Below are 22,421 nucleotides of genomic sequence, written 5' to 3'. Positions count from 1 at the left end.
CCCCCAGAACTCTGGGGTCTGTGAGAATTTTCAGTAACAACCTGGATGCAAGCCCTAGTCCCAGCCCTCCCAGCCGGTATGTCCGGGTGAGTTATTTAACCCTCCTGAGCCCAGGTTTCCTCATCTGCAAAACAAAAGACAACGGTGCTATTTATGTCAAGGGCTTCTGAGAAGCGCTAAATGAAATAACATTTGTAAAGTAACTGTAAAACGGAAAGTGCTGTAAATTTGCTAATATTACCAACGAATTTCCATTTGTTTTCTTCTAGTTTGCTCTTATTTCACGTGTATGTCACATGTGTCTCCCTGACACAATTGTAGCTTTCTCGAGGCCAGAGACTTCACATTAGAACTCTCTGGACTCCTTTCCAGGTCCTAGTGGTACTGGCTGTGGAATTACAGTAGACACTTGGCGTCTTCGTGGGGCTTCAGGGCTGCTCCGACGTGCTGGGTGGCTTTGGGGTCTGTCCTTCAGCCGCTCCTTCACCCGGTGCCCGGGAGGCTGCCCTTTGCAAAGGGCCCGCGGGAGGCACCAGCAGGACAGCGCCGTCAAGGTCCATTTGGGGCTGTCACCCTTGGCGCCTGCATTTTTATGAGCCTCTCCTTAAATCGCCCAGTTCTCAAGCCTCTGTTTGCTGTCAGGACCTGACCCACACACCTCTGGGTGCAGGCAAGGTGAACAGGATGAACCCATTGACAGGGAGAGGTCATCCCCAGAGCGGGGGTGAGGGGACCTGGTCTCCATCTCCAAACACAGGAAGTCTTTTCTGCCTGCTCAGCAGGTTGGTTCTACGAGGACCAAAGGGGTGGAGGGCGAAGAGTCTGCCTGCGCGTCGGAAACGTCCCCACGACGGCCTGGTTGCCTTCAGGGGCCAGGAGATGCCCACTCACCTCATCCACTCACTGCCTCCCGGATCCGGCCCTGCTCGAGGCCCTCCTTCTCCACTGCCGACTCGGGAAGGCCCGCGGCCAGGTGACCCACGAGGGCCAGAGGGGACCCTGCCCCACAGCACACAAGCGAGGACAGCGGATGGGCTCACACGGGACGATGCCTCCACTCCTTCCACTGAGCCCTGAACCCCATAAAAGGCGTTATCTAAGTCTTAATCTTAGAACTCTTCCAGAGTTTCTCAGGAGACCTGGGCTCGCTGGAAAGGCTGACTGTTCTTTAGAAGAGAGAGATGGTTTGAAACCCAGGGACCAGGGACCACTGTCTCCACAGCCAGAGGCCCGGAGGCGCCGGCAGGACATGGGATGCCCACGTCAGAAATGACTTCAAGGGGGGCCAACCTGGGTCGCCTGGGCCTTGCTGCCCCGACACCGCTCCCCTCAGGGTCCTGGCTCCTATGAGGCTCGCGCTGTGGGCTCAGTGGCCCAGGAAACCCAGAGGGGAGGAAAGGACACAGAAGTTCTGGTTTTCAAACGGTGTCACGGGGCACCAGGGGGTGGGGGCAGGGTGGGACGCGGAACAGGCTTATCGTGCGAGAAGGGGTGTGTGTGGTCCATGAAGTGAGCAGGGGCAGGGGGCTGGCGGGGGGCTTGGGCAGATTCAAGCAGCTCTCCTACTTCTGCTGATCGCATTGCCGGGGAACTCCTTTACTGGTGGTTCGCAAAGCAGGCGTGTAGATAGGGCATTTGCCTGATCCGGGAAGCAGAGGGGAGGTGCAGCCTATGCCTTCTTCCCACGATACTGCGGGAGACCGAGCCCCCCGCAGATGGGAGGTCAGCAGGGTGAGGACAGAGGGGCTGCAGGGCTGGCCGGGTGTGGGAGGGGACAGGAGATGGGCGGGGTGGGGGACAGGATGAGGGTGTGAGCAGGGAGAGGCCCTGGGATGCCTTCCAGCGCTGAGATTCTACCCCTGGATGCCTTCAAGGCACAGATGACATTTTTCAGGATGCTGGCTCTGGGAAAGAAAAGCAGAGACCGGGGCAGAGGTCAGCTGCCAGGGGCGGGGGGAGGCCGGGCGAGGTCCTCAGATGGTGGGCACTTTCCCCTTTGGCCGCCGGCTGCTCGGCCGAGAGGGAAAGGACCAGAGTCTGCAAAACGAGGCCGCGCTCTCCCTGGCCCGGCCCCCACGACGCCGGAGCACAGCACTCGAAGAAAGGCAGGGCCAGCGGGGGCTCAGGGTCTACAGAAAGCCGGGTTACGTCAGCACCGCTTTCACATTTCCTGAGGGAACTAAGGCCCAGGGAAGGAAGGGTTTGTGCGAGCTCACGGAGCTCTGAGTGGGAGAGCTGAGCCCACGAACCAGGTCCCCCGTCCCCCCACCCCCTTCCTGTCACCAGGTGTTTCGGGCCATAGGGGCTGCCTGGCAAAAGAGGGAGTGGGTGGTCTTCACAGCCAGACAGGCTTCGGTGTGGCACCAGGCTAAGCCTCCTACTGGCTGTCTTGTCTTGGGAAAATCATCTGAACCCCATCTTCCTCATCTAAAAAACCGAGACCATAATACCGATCTTGGAGGGTTAAGCAAGGATTAAAGGTGATACAGGTCAGAGGAGGTGCTTCATCAGTAATAATTCCCTGTGCACGCAAGGCCCAGACGCTGCATGGATTTACTGGGGGTGAAAAAGCAAAACGCGGGTCCAAGAGGAGGGCCTCAGGACCACTCGTTTGCATCAAAAAGGTCACCTGCAGTCTGAGCTCTCCGCCGCTCCCCAAGGTGGGCTGCAGTTACCACGTTCCCTTTGGGGTTGTCACTGCTTCATGAATATTCATGATGTCCCTACCTAACAGTCACCTACCCTGACAGGGTCCCTGCCCTGGAAATGCTTCACAGCTTGTGAGAAGACAATTTGTAAAAACTGTGATTACTCACGAGAAAAAGATTTAAGCGTGACTGGACAAAAGAGAGCTGCACTAAGCCCCCCTTTCGTGCCCCTTTAATTCTCCTTTTTAACCTTAAACTGAGGCCAGGACCCACCGGAGCCTGTGTTCTGTCCTGTGCACTTGTTCTCTGCCACGCCGGAGAGGCTGGGACCACACCTGGCCTCCACGGTGGTCCATCGAGCCTCACACTGGGCGCTTCTGTTTGGTCAAGATGAAATGTCACGGGCCGTGGACCCTCTGGGGCTGGTACTGCTAGAGGTCTGTAGCTCAGCTGGAAAGAATTTTTCTTCTCTGAACCAGTGACACTAGTAGCAGAGTGATATGCGGCCTCAGCTCCAGTTTGGTTTTAAATAGATTTGGGGCTCAACATATTCTTTAATATGCAACAATTGGGTTAGTCTAATGACAAATGTCATCCCCTGCCACCGTCAGAGAAGCACACCATTTCCATTAGGAGTGATGCTTCCTGGCCAGATTAAGGCATGGAAAATAACTTCTGGTCGTCAACAATTCCCTTCAGTTGCACTGATCTGATTAAACTTAGCAGCAGAAAGAGGAATTTACAAATTAGATGCTGTTCTCTATTTATTACCAAAATGGCTGCTCTCCACTCCATCCAGGAGCTACAGTTGAGATCTCATCAAGTCTCAGCTGGTGATAACATTTAGCCCGTACATCTCCATCTCTGCCAGTGCATGAAGTAAGCCCTTCGCCAAAGACCGCATAACGGACGAAATCAAACCCCCGTCCCTCGGAAGGGAGTCGCCCTTTTCAGCCTTACATGTACTCAGCGTTCCGGTCCTACAGAAGCAGCCGGGAAGTTATTCTGGGTCCTCTCTTAACCTTCTCCCGACTGCCGTGCGAGGCTGGCTAGCTGACCTCGCTGCGAGAAAAATAAAACAAGGATACTTCCGGCAAGTCTCTGGATGTATTTGAAGAAGAACCGGGAGGAGAGGTGAGTACGTGAAGAAGAAGACCGAGGAACAGAAAACACCGTTTTCTCCCAGAAGTCAGAGAGCAGCGTTGACAGCCAAGAAACGGAAGATGAAAAATTAACTTGTGCGTCTGATTCATTATGTAGCCTCTGCAGGACCAGGTCTGGTCCTGTCTGGTTTTAGCCTGACACGGTCACAAGGCGGGTCCAGGTCACCTACCATTCCCAATGGCAGAATTTCAAAGACTTCCAGGCCAGGACCCCACTTTTCTCCACTAATTTCCACCCTTTTCCAACCAACATGCACTGACGGCCTATCTGCCAGGCTCCGGACAGTGACGGGGATGCAAAGCTTCCCTCCCTTTCCAGGTACACAACCCAACCCAGCAGGGGATAAGATGGATAATAGGTACACTAGGTCACGTACATCAGTGCCGTGACACAGGTGTGGGATAGGAATGTGGGAGCAAAGAGGAGGGGCGTGAGCACGGGAGGGAAGGAGGGGAGGGGTGCCCGAGGAGGGCTGGGAGCACGGCGGGTCCTAAGGCAGATGGCGGAGCTGGGCTCTCCAGGCGGGAGGGCAGGGTGGACCCGGCGCCGGAGGGTCTTCAGGAGTAGCTCGCTTGCAGTGTTCAGGGGACCCTGCAGGAGACCCGGAGCAGAAGCTAATGTGCGTTAACTTCCAACTATAGACACAAAACCTAGAGCTGGAAGTGTCTCTGCAGCTGTCTGATCCGACCCCTCCTTTTACAAACAGGGAAACCGAGAGAGGCACACTGCCCATCGGCTACTGGGCGGGGCCCGGAAGTCAGGTGGCCTGTCGTTCGTTCTTAGGCCCCTACTCGGTCTACAAAAACACAGCACGATTGTGCAGACCGGAAACCCTGGCCTCCAGGTAGGAGAGAAGGATGAGGGCCTTTCACCTCCTACTGCTGTGCTCGCAACTCTTCTAATCAAGGGGCGACTGAACAAATCGATAGAATCCATCCATTAAGGGATTATGGAAATGATAATTCATGGAAATGATTTTACACCACCTAACAGGCTCAAAAAGAAGCTCTACGAGTCCTCCTGAAGCTTGGGGCCTTCCTGGTGAAACCTAGACGCTCTGCCTGACGGTCAGCGGCCAACCAGCCTCAGCTTCCCAGGCATCGCACGGTCGCGGAAGGAGCTGCGGGCAAGGGGGCTGGGACCACCTACCGCGGGCCGCACTTTTCGCACCAAGAAGATGCTCACCCCCCAGGTGGCAGCACCGATCTTTTCCTCTGTCTCTACCGCACAGAGCAGACATCACACCAAGCTGCTTGTCCTAGCTGGACCCACTGGCTGGAACAAGTATTAGTAAACACAATGAGACTCTAATTCTGAACGTTCCTGTCAGGAAACGGGTCCTCAGTTTCTTCCCGCCCATGTGTGAGTGTACCTGCCTGGTGCGGGTACATGTGCTATTTTCAGAGAATTTTGTTAGCACAGTGACTAGCCTGATACTGGATACCATTATCCTATCTCATGAGTCACTGAAATGAGATATAAGGGTTGGGCCGGCTGATTTGAAGCTTGGAATTGGGAAGGTAAACAAAGGCTTTTCACCTTCAGGCCAACCTGTCAGGCATTTAATTAGGGCTTTTCACCTCATCAGCAGGTTGTTGAGAACAGGTCTATTATCTCACCCCAGGAGCAGAGGCACAGACAAGCTCCAGGGCAGCTGTAATGGTTCTGTAATAGCTCGTGGCCCGTATTTTTGTTTTCTCTTGACCTCTGGTCTCGGAGGGCTCGTGCGCCTGCGTCAGACACATTCTGAAGCCCTCCGAACAGGACTTGGGGTCTGTTAGTCAAAACCAGCACTGTGCTGGGCAAGTCATTTTCAGAACATGTATTTAGGAACCATCAAAAGCTCCTCTGTCCAGACATTTAAAAATATCTTAATATCCTTACTTTTTTGTAAAAAAAAAAAAAAAAAAAAGCCTAACACTGAAGAACCTTATCGAAATTCAAATGTGTATTTTTGGAGAGGATAAACCTTTCTCACAGCTCTGTCTAGTGAGTTTCCCCTGCAGACCTCTTTGCAGGGGGTAAGTCTGGACAGTCTGATGAACTCGTATGAATTAAGTCTAAATTGCAAACAATGTATATTTTCATGAAGCTGAGTAAACGGCTTTCTTCCTTGTCCTAGCCTACTATCGGGACGTCACTGGGAACAGGACATTCTGACACCCGCCTTCCTCGACGACCTCTACAGGACACTGTCCACTCGGGGACCGCATGCTGAGAACAGGGTCTTAAGGGCAAACACAGTCTTCTTGCTCATCCTCTCCTTGAGGAGGGGTGTGCTGACTGTCAACCCGGTGTGGATCCAGGCCAGGGGCAGGAGGAAGGAAGTGTACGGTCTTTGCAGTGAAGTTCAAGTACAGGCTTAAATTCGGGGGGTCTGGACACGAGCAAAACTGCTTGCTGTGTTCTGGGAAGGCCTGCCAGGTTCCAGCTGGGCTACCTCTGAGCGCGTTGTGTGATCTGTCCTGAGACAGTGTTGAAACCTACGTGTCTGTTTGGAGGAAGTGGATCTGTAAGCACTGTGAACAAGAGGAAAACCTCCCCTTGTCTGTCTTCAGAAATGAGCCAGGTTTGCAGGAAGCAGACCTATGACACCCAGCGCCCACCCCCATGTCCCCGCACTCACAGGGGGCCACGCGTGTCCCCACGGCGGCCGGATTCTGTGGTTTCTGATCCCGATGGAGCCGTGCACTTGGCTACAGCAGGAATCCGGGGTCTCCCACAGGGGTACAGAAAGATCATTGCGATGGACTGAACGTGTGTGTCCCCCCAAATTCATGAGTTGAAACCCTAATCCCAGTGCGATGGTATTTGGAGGTGGGGCCTTCGGGAGGCGATTAGGGTATGAGGGTGGAGCCCTTCTGAGTGGGATTCGTGCCTTAGAAGAAGAGGCCAGAGCACTAGGCAGGCGTCCATGGAGGAAGCGGGCCGTCCGTGAGCCGGGCAGAGGACCTCCCAAGAACATGGCCATGCTGGGCCCCAATCACGGACGTCCGGCCAGCAGAGCCGTGGAAGCCGATGTCTGTTGTCTAAGCCCCCATCTGTGGAGATGTGTCACAGCAGCCCCGTGAGGGCAGAAGCAACACCTAACGTGGCCCCGCCGCCAGTGGTCCTCCTCCCCACTGCCTCTGCCCAGCCTTACTCTGTCACTCGCCTCCTGTGTGAGAGTCCATCCACCCCCTGCGGTACTGCCCTCCTCGGGGCAGCTCCCCGAGGGCAGGGCTCTGCTGCTCCGGACGCGGCCCCAGCCCTGCCCCTCGAACCACGAGGCCCAAACACAGAGTGCCACCAGCCCAGGGTCACAGCAGGTGCGATCGCTGCTTAAGGCGACGGTCCTTCCTGCTCCGCGGAAGCGCACAGCAGGTGCGATCGCTGCTTAAGGCGACGGTCCTTCCTGCTCCGCGGAAGCGCACAGCAGGTGCGATCGCTGCTTAAGGCGACGGTCCTTCCTGTTCCGCGGAAGCACACAGCAGGTGCGATCGCTGCTCAAGGCGATGGTCCTTCCTGCTCCACGGAAGCACACAGCTCTCCTGGCAGCACTGCAGCTGCCACAGAGGCCCAGGCACGTCCATCTGATGAAGTGACCCAGAAGGACGGAGCCCTCACAGCCCTGTGTTTGGGGCTGTTACTCAACTCTTACTCTTCCATCAGCCACCGAGTCATAAGGGCAGAGATCACATGAGGGGGAGCCACTGGGATGCTACACAGGGCACCTTTCAGGGTAGTCACGGATAGAGACAGCGCGGGGCAAAGGGCTCCCACAGCCAAGCAGACGCGACAAACCAGCTCCCGGGGGTCCCTTGGGGGCGGGCTCTGCTGCATCCCTAGGTCAAGAACAGCCCGAGCTGTGCATCCCCAAGACGCCTGGGCCCTGCCGGCCCCAGTCCCTTCCTGTGGACGCCGGCCATCAGCAGAGGGCCATCTTTCCCGCCGTGACTCCCACTTCAGGCTGTGTCAGCCCCTGGAACCCCTGGGTCCCCCTGCTTCCAGCCCCCCGAGCCCCAACCAACTGTTCACAAAAGGAGCTGGGTGACCTCCCCACGGTCAGATCCCTTTGGTGGCTCTGCTGAACCCACAGGAGAAAGCCCACGCCTGAGGCCGTCTGGGACCAGTCTCAGCCCCGCTTCCGGATTGACCTTCGATTTCACCCCAAAACCCGAAACTGAAGTCCTTCCCCCTCCCCTCCCCCCCCACTTGTTCTGCTCTTTACACCTGCAGCTGCTTCCTCATCCCTTTGGCAAAATCTGTGGGCAGCAGAGACGTGGCTGCGTGTCCACCACGCTCCCTCCCCTGGCCGCCCCTGGTCACTTAGACTGTGTCCGTTCCCCTCGCCCCCCACCCCGGAAGCTATGGGGGCTGTAAACTGTTCTGGCCAGTGGCAGGCGATGCCCACTCTCCCAGGCCTGGCCTTTACATCCTCCCCGGGGCCCTCCAAGCGCCCTCTGCCTCCCTCCTCTCCTGCCCAGACGCAGGGGATCCGCAGAACCTCTGAGGCCGGGGGGAGGTGAACTTCCCTCCTGCCAACTCGACCCACATGGAACTAGGAGCAGGAAGCACCCTTCACCTTGCCAAGCGGCTGAGACTTTCTTACTACAGCACTTAGCCCACCTGACTGGCACGGCCGCACCCCAGCCCTGGCTCACCCCCCTCCGCCCCCAGGTGACAACTCCCCATGTCAGCAGGCGACAGAGGCGGGAGCTGCCACCCTCTCCTCCACGGACAGCCTCTGGCAGAAACCGTGTCCTGATGCAACAGGGCTTTTCTCTCCCAGGGTCTACGTGGAAGGGAGGGCGGGGGCGGAGCTGAGGGTGCTTCGGGATGAGCCCCGGTCACCAGGGGGTGGCTTGGAGGGAAATGAGGGCCGATTCACCCCTCAGCGCCTCCACGGAGCTACCTTCAGCCCCCAGGTGTGTCCATCTGTTTGCAAAGCTTTACAAGAAAATCACAGCAGCGCTTTACTGGGGGCTACCTGGGCGGGCTGAGTGGGCGGATCCATTTGCCTGTGGGTTTGGTGGCCTCAGGGAGGTGACATGAGCCCCCATGGTGAGGCTGTTGCTGGTTGGAGGCCCCCCCCACCCCGCCCATCGTGCCAGGATCCTGGGACCGTCAGAGGTTCCGCCGAGGTGACCCTGCAGCCACATGACCCCGCAGCACTGAAGGTGATTACATCACATTCCTCCAGGTGCACACGCCAGGGCAGGACAAGGGCTGGTCGCTGCCCTGGAGCACCCCTCCCTGCAGCCTCCCAGCTGACCAACACCCTCCCCCGACCAAGTTCAAGGAGTCCCGAACCGAAGGAAACTCCAACGGGTGGTGCCACTGATGTGCCCCCTTTCCAAGCACAGCTGCCCTTAGACCACTCCGGGCGGGCGGCTTCTGACCTCAGTGAACCTTCTACCTGAGCAAGATGTTGCCATGACTCCCTTTCACGCTCCAAACACAGTCCTTACGATCATAAAGCCCATCTCTCCCTGCTTTTAAAATCACACTCAGGGCCCTTTAGGGTAATGTTTAAGATCAGATTTTCCACCCCCCGCCCAGCCCTCCTTCCCTCCGTCCACCCCGCTCTGCGCATTAGACCGAGGGTGTTACAGATGCTACGACGGAGGGGTTAGAGGGACCTCTTCCAGACGCTTCTGGCCGGACACGCAGGGGGGTCCCTGTACCAAGGGCGGGGCTGAGGAGGGGTCCGGGCGGCGCTGGACTCAGGCCCACATCCCCGAGGTCGGGGGCAGCGTACAAGCTGTGGGACATGACACGTTACCTTCTCTGAGCCCAGCTCCCCGTCTACAAAGGGGGCGTCAGTGCCCACGGGAGATAATCCCGGGGAGGACGAAACGAGACCGTCCCTGTCCTGCTCCCTCTCGCGCCCCCGTCCTGTCCGCCTTGGCGCTCTAGCCCAGGAGAGCCCGCAGATGCCGACCCTCGCCCACTGTCCAACCTCGGGATCCAAAGAGCAGCTCCACACCGGCTGTGGAAGAACGACACCCTCGAGGAGAGCGCGTGAATGAGAAGGTCTCGCCCTTGCTCCACTGGCTGCCAGCTTTCCCTTTTACTGTGTGGCTTTCACACCCTCCTTCCTTCCAGAAGCTACTCCACCATCCAAGGAAGATGGCTGTGGTCTTTACAGCCGGCTGGCAAGCTCCCCCAGAGCTGGTTTTGCTTTAAGAAGCGTAGGACGGCTTGCCTAGGCTGGGAAGGGACACCTGCTTCTCACCGTACGCTCGACGTGGCCCTCGGGGGCCCCTCCACTGCACCCAGGCTGGGACACTGGTGTCTACAAAGTCATGGGCCCGACAGCAGAACAGCCAGACTGCTCCACGGCGGACGGGCTGTCTGTGGAGATACCACCCCCGCCGGGGTCCTGTTCTGACCCGATTCCCGAGTGAGGGTCTGCATACAACATGGGTGTCTGGGACCCGCCCAGGGGAGTTGTTCCCAGCAGCCCAGAAGAACCCATGAAACAGCCTCACTGCAGGGCCCCCGGGCCGCTTGTCTCTGCGCTGCCTCTGAGCCCCGACGGCCCTCATCGCCAGCCCAGGCGAGCTGTCCCCACCTGATCTCTGCGGCGGTTTCCAGCACTGACGTTTTAGGGTTTGATTAGGACGAGCTAAGGTGATGCGCGGGGCAGCCGAGGCGTCTGCTGTCCCGCAGGGTGTGGGGTTAGGATGGCCTCCAACACGATAACTTTGGGTCCAAAGTAAGAAGGGAGTCGGGAAAAAAGCCGTTGCTAGTGTCTTTCTCACGCCGTCTGACCGGGTGCTGGTGGGACGCTGTCTCAGGACTCCAGGCGTGTGGCAGCCATGCCCACGAGTAAGTCCAAGGAAAACTGATTAAATTGTAAAAAAAAAAAAAGCCCAAATAATGATGCACGTGCCCTTGACACGTATACCGTGTAGACCAGTGATGTTCAGATCACCGCTCTCGAGCCCCACAGGACCCTTCTGTGGGCAACCTGCTGCCCTCGGAGGCCCTCAAATCTCCATGCGTCAGTAACATGCAACCCCAGACGCCGCAGGGCGGCGGCGGCCACGCGGCTCTGCTGGTGAACGGTGATCGCAGAGGGGCTCCTGCGAACAGAACTGAATATGCTGGATAAATACTTAACCTGCTTACAACTCAAGTGTTTTGGTTCCACGGTCTGGCTTTTCCAGGTTCATCTGCCCAAATGTCTGTCTTCGAGGACTGGGGCTGCACTGAAATGGTCTTAACGACATGAGAGAGAGATTCCCATATGCACAGATCCTTAATCCATGCATTCTTTGATCTTGAGGAGGAGAAAGAAAGAAGAGAAGAAATTCCCGTCCCACGAGGGCGGGGATTCTTGAGGACTTTGTGCATCGCTACATCCTCAGGGCCAGAAACAGCGCCAGACACAGAGCAGACCTTTAATTGCTTGACGGGTGGGTGGGTGAGTGGAAGGATGAACGAACTGAGTGTACTTTAACGTATTTTTATATAATTTACCGGCCAACTCATTGACTCTAATTACTTAGAGAAACACCTCAAACGATGCCCTCTCTCTGCTGCCTTCCCGAGCCCTGTTCTTTCTACGGCCACAGTGGCATCTGTGGCTCTTGCTCGAAAAATGGATAACTGGGCTCCCCGTGGGCGAGCTCAGCTACCACGCAATGACGTGTCACGGAACCGTGTCCGCACTGGAGCCACCCTGTGTCACCAGCGCCCGACAGCTGGCATTTCCTAAGTGCCGACGGGGCTCCTGCCTGGGGCACAAGCACGAGCGTCCAGAGCCATTGGTCAAGCGTGATAATACCCTTTTCCCTCTTTTCTCAAAAGACGACTTAATTTTTGAGCTGAAGAGAACTGGCAAATACACTGTACTGTAATCTTTTAGCAATTTCAAAGGCAAAGACACTACTTCGATAGAAACGCATACCATTAGCAGCGGCATTTCTTCCCTTGTATTTGTTTCAAAGGGCAAACTACAAAGTTCTGAAGATCAGAATATAGTTTCTGAGCCGCGGGCCTACCTTTTCTGTGGATCTGTTAAGCGGCCAGTCCCTTAACAAGCCCGTCTCGTCCACTCTGCTCTTCTTTTTTTGTTTGTTTTTTTTTGCGGTACGCGGGCCTCTCACTGTTGTGGCCTCTCCCGTTGCGGAGCACAGGCTCCGGACGCGCAGGCTCAGCGGCCATGGCTCACGGGCCCAGCCGCTCCGCGGCATGTGGGATCTTCCTGGACCGGGGCACGAACCTGCGTCCCCTGCATCGGCAGGCGGACCCCCAACCACTGCACCACCAGGGAAGCCCCACTCTGCTCTTGACCGGACTTCCCTGCCGCCCCGGCCTCTGGACAGGCCTCCTGGCTCCATACCCAAGCGTCTCTCATTCAGTTCCTCATGTGCCTCTATTTTATCCTCTGTCTTGTTTTCTTAGATGCCCAGTCCCTGGCCCCCTCCCCCTAGAACCGGCCCGCCACCATTTCCACGACGGAAGGCGGCAGGCTCCGTTCCGTCCTCTGAGGCCAAGGCTGAGGGTGAGAAGCAGACCCCAGGCTCCTCCAGCCACCAGGGACGAGCGCAGGGGAGGGACGCCAGACTTCATCCACATAAGGGCTCGTGAGAACCCTGGCAGAGACTCTGTCCACGGGGGCAGGCGGTACACTGTGCTCTTCCCAGAGCTCGGGCAGAAAGAGGGGGTAGATGGGCCTCGTCCACTCGATCCGCTCCAGCAGCAAAGAATTCTCCATCAGGGTAGGACAGGGAAGCAGCACACCTGTCCTCAGAAAAGAGCAGGATAACCGTGTCTCTGTGGACGGCCACCGAGTGCTGCACGGGCAGTGGACACACAAGTTTCTACGAACGTGTAAGAGACACGCTCCTACCATCCGTGGTGAGCTGGGCTCCACCATGGCCAGGGTGCAGACCGGAGCCCACAGCCCGCTCCTGTGCTTCGCAGCAGGTGTCGACGAGGCTCCCAGGCTAGCTCACTATTCACACACGGCTGGCTGCCACAGACCATCCCGCATCCACGATCCGTCAGCAGCGGAATGGACGCTGCCGGCGTCTTTCCAGGAAGATTCTCAGCAGCATCGCCGCTCACTGTTCTAATCCGTCTAAGGCCTTGTCGTCCAACGTGCAAAAACTCCTTAGCAGAGCGTGAAGGCCTCCTCGTTACCAGTCCCTGGCTGTGTGTGTGTTTTAATTTTGTGTTCATTCCTTGAGCAGAGTTATTGGAAAGCAAGTCGTGGAAGGCTGTATTCAATCCGTCTCTGAAACGATGGAGGCGGGCCTGCTCTCTGCTCACACCCAAGTTGTCTTCCTTCTCTCTCCACCTGCTCCCCCTCCTAGATTCCCACTTAGAGCTCAGGTACCAACGAGCAGGGACACGCAGAACCCGGCCAGGGGGCATGAACACAACCGGCAGAATCTACGCCCACGCCCAAGGCCACCGTATCCGCACGCGCGTCGGGATACACATGCACACACGCGTCCTGCGCCCTCCTGGCCTCTGTCAGGACACAGCGATGGACACCCTGCTCCCCCGTCAGCCCCCGGAGCCTCAGCGGGTCTCTCTCCTCCCTCTGGGCCTGGGAGCCTTTCTAGCTTCCCCCGCTTATCTGACTGGCCCCGCTCAGCAAGCATGTCGGCTCTTTAACCTGCTTGGTTCCTTGGTCAGAAACGTCCCGATTCAAATGTGCACAACCCCAGGAAGGGGGCCCGCGGGAGGAGGAGCGAGGGGCTGGGGTCGGCTTCTAAGACCTAAAGCTATTCTGCCAGTTTCCTCCGGGTTTCCCCAACCTTCCCATTCAGCACCTTCCCAGATCTTTGAATCTAGCCTCCTCGAGAGAAACCTTGGGCTCTTTTCCCTGAGAAAGCGCAGTGGTCCTTGGAAGGGGACGGGGGGAGCCTGCTTTCCGGTGGTGGTGGGGGAAATGGTCCCGTCTGAACAAGCCTGGAGCAGGACTCCTGCCCCGGCCCAGGGAGCCGGAGCTGGGAGGAGGATGTCGGATTTAAAACCAAGAGCCCGACTGAGCAGTTTCCCCCGTCCCGGGACCAGAGGCTCCAGGACGACTATATCAGGCTTTGTTCCACACATGGCACTGATTTCTGAGAGCAGAGAAGATGGCTACAGGGGCCGCACCGTCAGGACGGGGGGAAGCCCCCCGCCTCGCCCAGACCCCAGCCCCAGTCGGGGAGGCCGCTCACTGTTTCGGGGTTTCTCCTCGTCCAAGCCCTCGTCCTCGTTCTCGGGGTCGATGTCCTCCGCCTGCGTGATCCAGTCCAGGTAGCCCTTCAGGTCCTCTTCCAGCTGCTGCTTCTCCCGCAGCTTCTGGAAGTCGCCCCGGGCCTTGGCCTTCTCCCTCTCTTTGGAAAACTCTCTGGCGAGAGGGCGGAGGGACAAGAAGAACAAAGCATTAATTGCTTCACATGGGAAGCCTCCGGCAGCACCTGCGCTGCACAGACCGCTCCCCCTGCCCGGGTCTGATCTGCTCTCACGAAAGAGGACGGAGTCACTGGGGCGGGGCGCTGCCTGACCCGGGACACGACTGTGGGGTGGACCAAATCCACTGCCCTTCTTCCTGGGCCATGATGGCAAGCTCTGCCTCTTCGTGACAAACGTTCTCCAATGACCTGGAAAGGCCTTCTGAGCAGTAACCCGGCGGGACCCCCGCCATAGCCCCGGGAGACGAGGGCCTGGGGTCAAGCTGAAGCCCAGCCCCCGCACTGGCTCTGCCAACCCTGGTGCCTCCTCGGTGGCTCAAAATCGGCCACGGGGGATACGTACACTGCGGACATCGTCAAACGCTACAAACCAGGGCTTCTCCCCACAAAGAGCCAGTCGTTAATGTTTACCAGGACACCACTGATGTCAGGCCCAGGAGACCTCACCTCCTCACCCCCCGTTCTCATTTCTAGGGTTCGTTCTGCCCCGTTCAGCAAGCCTGGAGGGGTTTCTAATCTAGAGAATGTCGTTTCCCAATGGAGGGAGACAGAAGAGGATTCCAGACACAGGAAAATGTCCTGGGGGTGCCCTTCGGGTTAAAAAGGAAATCTAATCAGAATGGAAAAATACGTAAAATCAAGATGATATGAAAGTTAAATGAGGCGTTCAGTCTAAAGCAATGATGAGTAGAAACTAAAATTAAGCCGGGATTTGCTGGAAGAAGAGCTTATTGAAAAATTTTGGAGAGTGTCTGTTTCTTTCCTATTTTCTATGATTCTGTTCTTATTTTCTCTCTGACCTTGAATTCACTTTCTGAGCCAGGAGGGACCTGGCAGCCAAGAGGGGAGTCAGGGAGGCTGGTTCTCACTCTCAAAGCAAGTCTGTGCCTTTTCTTCCGAAACAGATAGGAGCAGCCTGCCTCTGACCTCCGGTCTCTGGGAAATGGGGCTCCTGGTGTGTGTGTGTGTGTGTGTGTGTGTGTGTGTTGGGGGGATTCTTGGTTTCTTCCTAGAGACGTGACTCCTCCTTCCCTCAGCAGTTGAGGCCTAGTTCAGGGCGGGAGGCCGCAGAGTCCACCTGGAAGGGATTCCATGCACTCCATGGGAGGCCCCGTGGAAGGAAGGACACACCGACAAGCCATGGGGCAGGAAGGCTCAACCCCGGAGCCCCTGCGCCCGCCGTCCAGGATCTGCATTCATCGCAGCCGCGGCAGGAGCAGACCTCAGCCACCACCCTTTATGGTGAGGGTTGGGCCGGGAGGGGTCTGGGGGACGTTTTCACCAGGAGCCGTGGCTCCCGAGCTACGAGTTCTCTTTGCTGCTTTGACGACGCTCTGGTTGGGATGGAAAATTCTTCTTCACTTTGATTGACTCCAGTTCGAATCGGACCGAACTTGCTCTTTCTTGGGCTTCCTGGCAGCTGGCGGCACCGTCCCCTCCTTCCCAGGGCAAAGGGGCTGCACTGACAGCTGACAGTGTGGATGGAGGCCTTGCCTCCATGGCGGATGGGCCCGGAGAGAGTCCCCAGCTCTCCGCACCCGCCACTCCTCCCGGGGCTGCGGTTCGCCAGCCGGAGAGTCACTTCATGCAGCGGGGCCCCCCTGCAGCCCCCAGACTGCAGCTCCAGGCGCCCCCCCCAACTGCCCTTCCGCCTCCACACACTTGAGAGCTTCATGCCTCGTGCAGCGGTTTGGGTGGAAGGGTGACTGAAGAGCTAAGAGGCCGTGCTTCTCCTGGAGCTGGGATCAGGCCAGAGCCGGGAAAGCTGGCCCAGCCATGCGTCACAGCATCTGCTCTGCAGAACCGAGGCCCACGACTTCTAGGAACAGACAGACATCCGGGAGAAGAGGAAATGAGGTTTCCTGGGGTGCGAGGGGCTCCGAGAGGCAGCAGAGCCAGGAACCCGCGGAGTATGGGCACAGCCTGGCCCGGGCCGGGAGGAGGTGAGGGGCTCCCTCTCCAGGCTCCACGCAGCAGGGACGTGCAGGGCGGCAGCGCCCCGCTCTCTTCGTCTCCTCGCTGGATGTCCCACGCGGCCTGGGCCCAGGGGCTGGAGCCGGCTGCCCGGTCAGTCGCGGCGGGTCTGCGCGAAGGCGGGAGCACGTCCTGTGCACGCAACGGCCGACAGGACAAGCGCGGCGGAGAGCCCGGGCCGGGCGCGCACTTGCACAGCTCGCAGGGGGCAGCTGCGCGAAGGGTCCGTCGACGCAGCGGCCGGGCTCCAGGCCCCGCGGTGACCGGTGCGGCTGGTCCTCATCACCCGCGGACTCCGTGTCTGCAGACCCGCCTTCCCGCTAGGACTTCTCGTCACGCCATCCACACCGCGAGCCCTCGCGGTCGCCGCGGATGCGCAGAAAGGCGGGACCTGGGGTCACGTTCCCGGCTGAGGTTGGACGAGCGGCCGCTCGCCTCCTTGGTGGTGCAGCTCATACTGTGAATAAGAGCCTTTTTACAGCCCATTTCCGCATTTTGTGCTTTCCGATGGTGATTTTTCTGATTAAAACGTCCCCCGAGCATAGAGCTGCCGTGCAGTCTGTGACCCTAAGGGCACGAGGACTGGGAGGTGCCTCACGGGGCAAGTCCGTGTGTCTGACAAGCGGAATCCAGGCCTGAGTTATGGGCTGTGGGTTGAGAGCTCGGTGCGAACAGATCAACACGGTGCCTTGAACGAGGCGACTTCACACAGATGCACACACACGACAGCTTGTGTACTGATGGCAGCGCTGTGTCCAGAGCCTCGCAGGAACTTAACCCCACATCCCCTGAGGGCAGAGGCCAGTGTTCCCGAACCCAGGGCTGGTGGGCACTCCGTGGAACGAGGCTTCCAGGAATCACGCGCGTCTCCCCTGCTCCAGCCACGAGGCAGTGTGCCCGGGCACTTCTGCTTCCTCGGGACCTGGATGTAGCGTCTTAACTGTGGCCCGTGGTCAGGGGTGCTTTCAGGTTGTAAAATGCCCATCCTCAGGCCCTCTGCCCCATCTCCCCGGGGGGACAAGAGCTGGGCGCCCACCCTCTAAGAGGTCCCGGGCCCCTTGTCACCTGAAGACACACGTCTTCTGTGTTTGCAACCACTTAAAACCAAACAGTAACCAGAGTTGAGGGTCCAGGGACTTTCACCCAATGGCACCTGCTAGTGCAGCTTCCAGAATCTTGTGGCTGCCGTCACTGTAATTCTCATGGCTAGAGGCTGAGATCTCTGGAGGGGCAGGTCATACAGTCTGGTTCTTATCTGACTAATATCATTCCTATGACACGTGAGGGTCAAGAGATGATGACCGTGGAAGCGTCTGGAAAAAACCCACGAGGTGCACATTTGCACGGACGCCTCCAGGCTCAGCAGGAATGTGTTTCCAGACGAAGGACGGCCGTCCCTCTGATGACCAAAATCTCCGAATTCCGCCTTTAAAATGGAGGCTTTGCAGAGTGTCGCTCTCCCTGCTTTCCTGGGCAGACGACCCCAAGCACACCTGAGCCCTTCCTCGGTGACAGCAGGGTGCAGTTCATGAGGACAGTTCCCGTGCTGGGCTCTGAAACGATGATAATACCCTTAACTGGCGGACGCAGGGCGTCGGCCCCCAGCTCCAAGTGCTCCAAGACTGCAGTGCTGCTGGGGGAGCTCTGTTCTCCCTCGAGGGCTGTTATGTCTGCAGGGCCGCTGGCCCCCAGCTCAGGACCTGTCCGCAGCCTTCAGGGCTGGGGCTCCCCAGCTTCCTCTGGGACCCCTGGGCTGGTCCCCCTGTCCTTACTGCGGTTCCCGCCCGTCTCCTCCCAGGTCTTGGCTGTCATCTGAGGACACAGGATTAACCAGGCCAATGGGCTTGGGGACGTTGGAGCCTGGGGGACGGGGACAGAGGCCATGGGTCCACATTGCGTGGGTTGAACCTCGGATCCTCCAGGCCGCACCGGTGAGAACTGGGGTAGTTCCCGCACGTAACCTTCACTCTTCTCCTCTGTGCAGGTGACACCCGCGTGGCCCCAGCGCGCGGGGCTGTCGTGGGCGGCAAAGGAGCGCATCCACTGAAGGCGCAGAGCCCGGGGCCTGCCGTCGAGCTGCTGACCACTGACACCACCCTGAGACGGGCCTTCCGTGAGCGCTGAGAAGTTTCCGAATGCTTCTGGAAGGCCGGCCGCCGGGTGAGTAGGCATACGGCTGTGCTCCAGGGTAACGACCGCACTGCTGTCCGGACTTCTCGAGACATGGCGAGCACCACGTGTGCTCAGCCGACGGCAGCCTGGCTCTGGGCCTTCTCACCGCGTGGCCAGCCCTCTGGACAGGCCGGGAAGGGGAGCTGCTCACGCTGGGCAGAGGGCGCCCGGGGCCGGAGGAGCCTTGGGAGATGTTCCCCAGCAACGTGGGGAGGAACGGGGCAGGAGCGGGTGTGAGGAGGGGCCCGGGGACCCCGGGCAAGGGCTGGGCTCACGGGCCCTGACTAGACGGGGTTTCTGGAATCCCGCAGGCTCCACACACCTGCTGTCACTTGAACCAAGACCGGCCCTTCAAGATCACTCTGCCCGCCCCCAGCGCTGCCGCCATCCACCCCCACCTGGACCCGCCGGGGGAGCCGAGGATGACCAGGCAGAGCCTCTGCTCGAAGGGGCCTTCATGGTCGAGGCCTCAGCCTCCACCTCAGACCGCTGGGGGGGCTTCACCGCTCAGACTCGCTCCTTGTCTCTGCAGGGAGAACGGGGAACCACTGTTTTCAAGGTTCAGAGCCCTGGCATGTTACAGGTCCAGCTTGTTCAACGTTCGTTTGTGGGGCAGTGGCAGGAAGATGGTGCTGGGCTGTGTCTCGTGCTGACAGTGACCAGTGAGGGGACCCCGTACAAGCCACACGGCGTCTCAGGCTCCCTCCCCTCGTGTCTGGAAGCAGAGCGTGGAGCAGGTCTAACCTGTGACGACCCTGTTCAGTAATCTCAGCTCTGACAGCCTTCGAGTAAGCAGCGATCCCAGTGAGGACAGCACTGCTGTGTGCTGACTCGACGGAAGGCACCTCACTCTACCATCCCAGCGACCGAGGAGTCGGGCTTACGATCTCCGTTTTGTCAGATGGGTGACACTTAAAAGCCTTCTGCCTGGAGCTCCAAATTTCTGCCTTGAGTGGGTGATGAGGTTGACTTTTCAACGCTCTTCCTGACGACTCCTTATAAACAGGGCATTTTCTTGTGTCGGACACAAAATTGGAAACCCTTCCACCCTCCAGGCAGCTGACCGGGGCGTCTGCCGGCCTGCGTGTCACTGTCACCCTGACGGAAGGTGCCAGTCCCTGTGCAGCCGCTCGCGGCAAAGGCCCGGGGTGACGTAGCCCCCGACAGCACCCCCGTGGGGAGGGGCGAGGACAGAGGTGGACTCTGTCCCTCCGCCACTCCCAGGACTGACCCCGACGCTCCTGCGAGGCCTTGGGCTGCGGCAGGCGGGGGTGGGAAAGCTTCCCTGCGGCAGGCAGGGGTGGGAAATCTTCCTCCCTCGCCCGACTCTCCCCAGCATCACGTCCGCAGAGACGGAAGAAAGGCTGTGAAGCAGCTGCCCCTCCCCACGTGGCGAAGGCAGAAAGTGTCCCTGGGAGCCTTCAGGCGATGGCCTTGCATGGCTGGTGAGGGCTCGGGAAGAAGAGAGTGGGCCGAAGAGGCGTCCAGGGGGCCCGAGGTGCAGAGGTGGCCGCCCAGGGCTCCTCGGGCCCCAGCCACGGGCTGCCTCAGCCACGTTTTAACTTCATCCGAGCAAAGGCTGAAATTAGGCGGGCCTTGCACTTGGAGCCAAGCAGACAAAGTTAAAAGAAAGTGGATTCTATCTCCTCTGTGCTCCAGTGATCGATGGCTTCAAACAGCTGAGCGCCCTTCCTTTCAGAGAAGGGATACAGAGATGGACGGCCCAGTCTGTGATGAGCGCCAAAGGGAATGAGCATTTCAGTCTGTTTTGTTTACTTGCATTTTAGCTCAAACTCCTGGTACCCTGGTCCAGTCAACACTGGGTAAAGGGGACCTGCGTCTTCACCGCCAGCCTGCCCTGGACTGTGGCTGGAGAGATAGGGCAGGTACCCATCTGCGAGGCTGCCACGCGGGCCAGAAGCCCACGGCCCACGAATCTTCCTCCAGTTCCTCTGCCCAGCACTTCCCACCCAAGGGGCTCAGCTGCTCTGGGGTTCCTGAAGAAGCATCCTGCCCTCCTGGACAGCCAGGGGTGCACGGGTGGCAGGTGACAGGTGGGCTTGGGTACCTCTCACTGCAGCCCAAACCAGTGGGCTCGGCCTTGTGCCTCTGATCTCTGCCCAGCCAGGCCAAGGACATTCACTTCAAGGCTCCTGGGGTGGCCCCACGTCCCAGGTTCATCAGAGTCAGAAAAAGAATAAAGCCAGGAAAAGCAGAAAGAGTAAGTGAAATAAATGGAAAAATCAAGACCTTTTTGTTTGGTCCTGCTTACCCGCTAAGGACACCGAGAACCAAGTTAAGTACAAAAAATGACCCTATGATGATTAGTGTAACAAAATAGATCCAGGGCCAGTCCCTTCCCACGGCATCATTGACCTGGAAGAACGGAATCACAGTTAGTACAGCTCCCAGAGCAGCCGAGCACGGCCCTGCCCACCCCGGGCCCGGCGCCGACCGGGCAGCACCGGGACCGGGGCCTCTAGGTCATCAGAGGCCAAACGGCCCGCCCAGCTGACGGCCAGCATCCTGGCTCAACGGAGACGTTTTCTGTTTCTCCTGGGCCTGGTGACGGATACAGCGGGACCTGGGGCCTTGCTCAGCTGCGCCGTAAAGAGGACACAGAAACGGTCAGCTTACCCGCTCAACACACCAAGAACCAGATTTAGAACGAAAAAGGATCCAAAGATGACCAGACTGACAAAATACACCCAGGGTAACTCGTAGCCCATAGCGTCCTGCATCTGGAAAGACGAAGGATAGTTAGGAAAGAGAGAAGCAGGAGTGAGTCAAAGCAAGTGGGCAGGGAGGCAGGGAGGATGTGAGTAGAGGCTGGCGTGGGAGATCACTGTCACCGGGCACCACCTTGACCCAAACACCCCGTGACCTTGACCTAAGCAAGAAGGGCCTCGGCAGGCTCTGCCTCAGGGGAGTCTCGCCTGGCGCTCTCTGACCCTTTATTTTCTGGAACAGAATTTTCCTCCGATGTTATCTATTCGGTTGTCTAAGAAGCTGGGTCACCTCTAAAGTGGTTCTTCCTACGAGATGGTTTCGCTCAGTTGGGTTTATGTGGCCCCTGCGCCCGCCACCCTGGCCTCAGCGCTCAGGGACTAGCTGGGGGCTGGAACCTTCGGGCACACGTGGGGAGGTGCCTTCCCAGGGGGTGACCCCTGCGCCTGGAGTTTAGGGTGGACCGTGCTGTCTTATCGGCACCACAGGCCTCGGGCCGGGGAGGATGGCTGTTCAGGCTGGACTCAGGGGACAGCTCCTGTGCCTGCAACTCACGGGACCGTGGATCCCCGTGGGAGGTCGACGCCCCCGAGTTTCCAAATTCCTAAGTGCACAGGCTCCCCGAATGACCTACACCCGTGGTTCTCAAGGTGCTGTCCCTGGCCTCACCGGGGCACCTGGGAACGAGTCTGGAACTGCACACTCTGGGCCCTCCGTCCACACGGGGGGCGCCCGGCGACCACGTTCTCACCAGCCCTGCAGTGAGTCTGATGCGAGCCGGGGTTTGAGGGCCGCTGGTCCACGGCCCCCAGCCTCCGAGGCAACGGCACGACAGAGGCTGATTCCCTGCACGCAGGTCCACGGGGCGGCTCGTGCCCTGAGAAGCACTGATTGGTTTTCGGTGCTGCCCCCGCGCGTCCTTTCCAAACCTGCTCTCGTTTACCCGGGGTTACATTGTCTCATTGGAGGCAGCTCGCCAGCGTGACCACAGGGCAGAGAGCACAGCTCTGTCCCGCCCTCGGGGCCGCTGGTTTGAGCCACGTAAGGAAAAGGTTCCCAACACGCGACTTTCCCAGGTCACAATTCAATCCAGTGTAACGCGAGTCTGCGGACATCCTCGCTGCCACGCGGCCGCTCTGTTTTCCACGCAGCATGTACACTTTCCAAGTGTATAATCTACTCACTACTATGCATCGTTTGTCCTCCGTGCTGGGGTGCAAGTGGCATGAGGACGGGCGTTGGGTGTAGCCTGTGCCCCCAAGTGCCCAGAACAGGGCCTTGTATAAGGCAGGTGCTCAGTGAGGCCAGCCGGGTGGACGGACGGGCCCCCTCT

The 22,421-nt window shown here is 58.6% G+C and overlaps 1 protein-coding gene across 15 annotated transcripts in view; it reads right to left on the bottom strand.

The window, feature by feature from the left end:
- CACNA1C (calcium voltage-gated channel subunit alpha1 C) overlaps window positions 1-22,421 on the bottom strand; it is a 469,540-nt gene that overhangs the window by 122,283 nt on the left and 324,836 nt on the right. For 8 of the 15 annotated variants that reach the window (XM_060306632.2, XM_060306631.1, XM_060306626.1 and 5 more), the window contains exons 8-9: window positions 20,999-21,102; window positions 13,979-14,151 (exon numbers count right to left, since the gene is read on the bottom strand). In XM_060306632.2, the coding sequence (XP_060162615.1) occupies window positions 13,979-14,151; window positions 20,999-21,102 (277 nt within the window). Of the gene's footprint in view, window positions 1-13,978; window positions 14,152-20,633; window positions 20,738-20,998; window positions 21,103-22,421 lie in introns of all 15 variants that reach the window. The other 7 variants (XM_060306625.1, XM_060306627.1, XM_030834818.2 and 4 more) reach the window with 1 other exon arrangement.

Source organism: Globicephala melas, chromosome 10 (assembly GCF_963455315.2).
Source record: "Globicephala melas chromosome 10, mGloMel1.2, whole genome shotgun sequence".
NCBI lineage: Eukaryota > Metazoa > Chordata > Mammalia > Artiodactyla > Delphinidae > Globicephala > Globicephala melas.
Note: the sequence above shows the minus strand (reverse complement) of the source record. Positions and strands in the feature narration are given on the sequence as shown.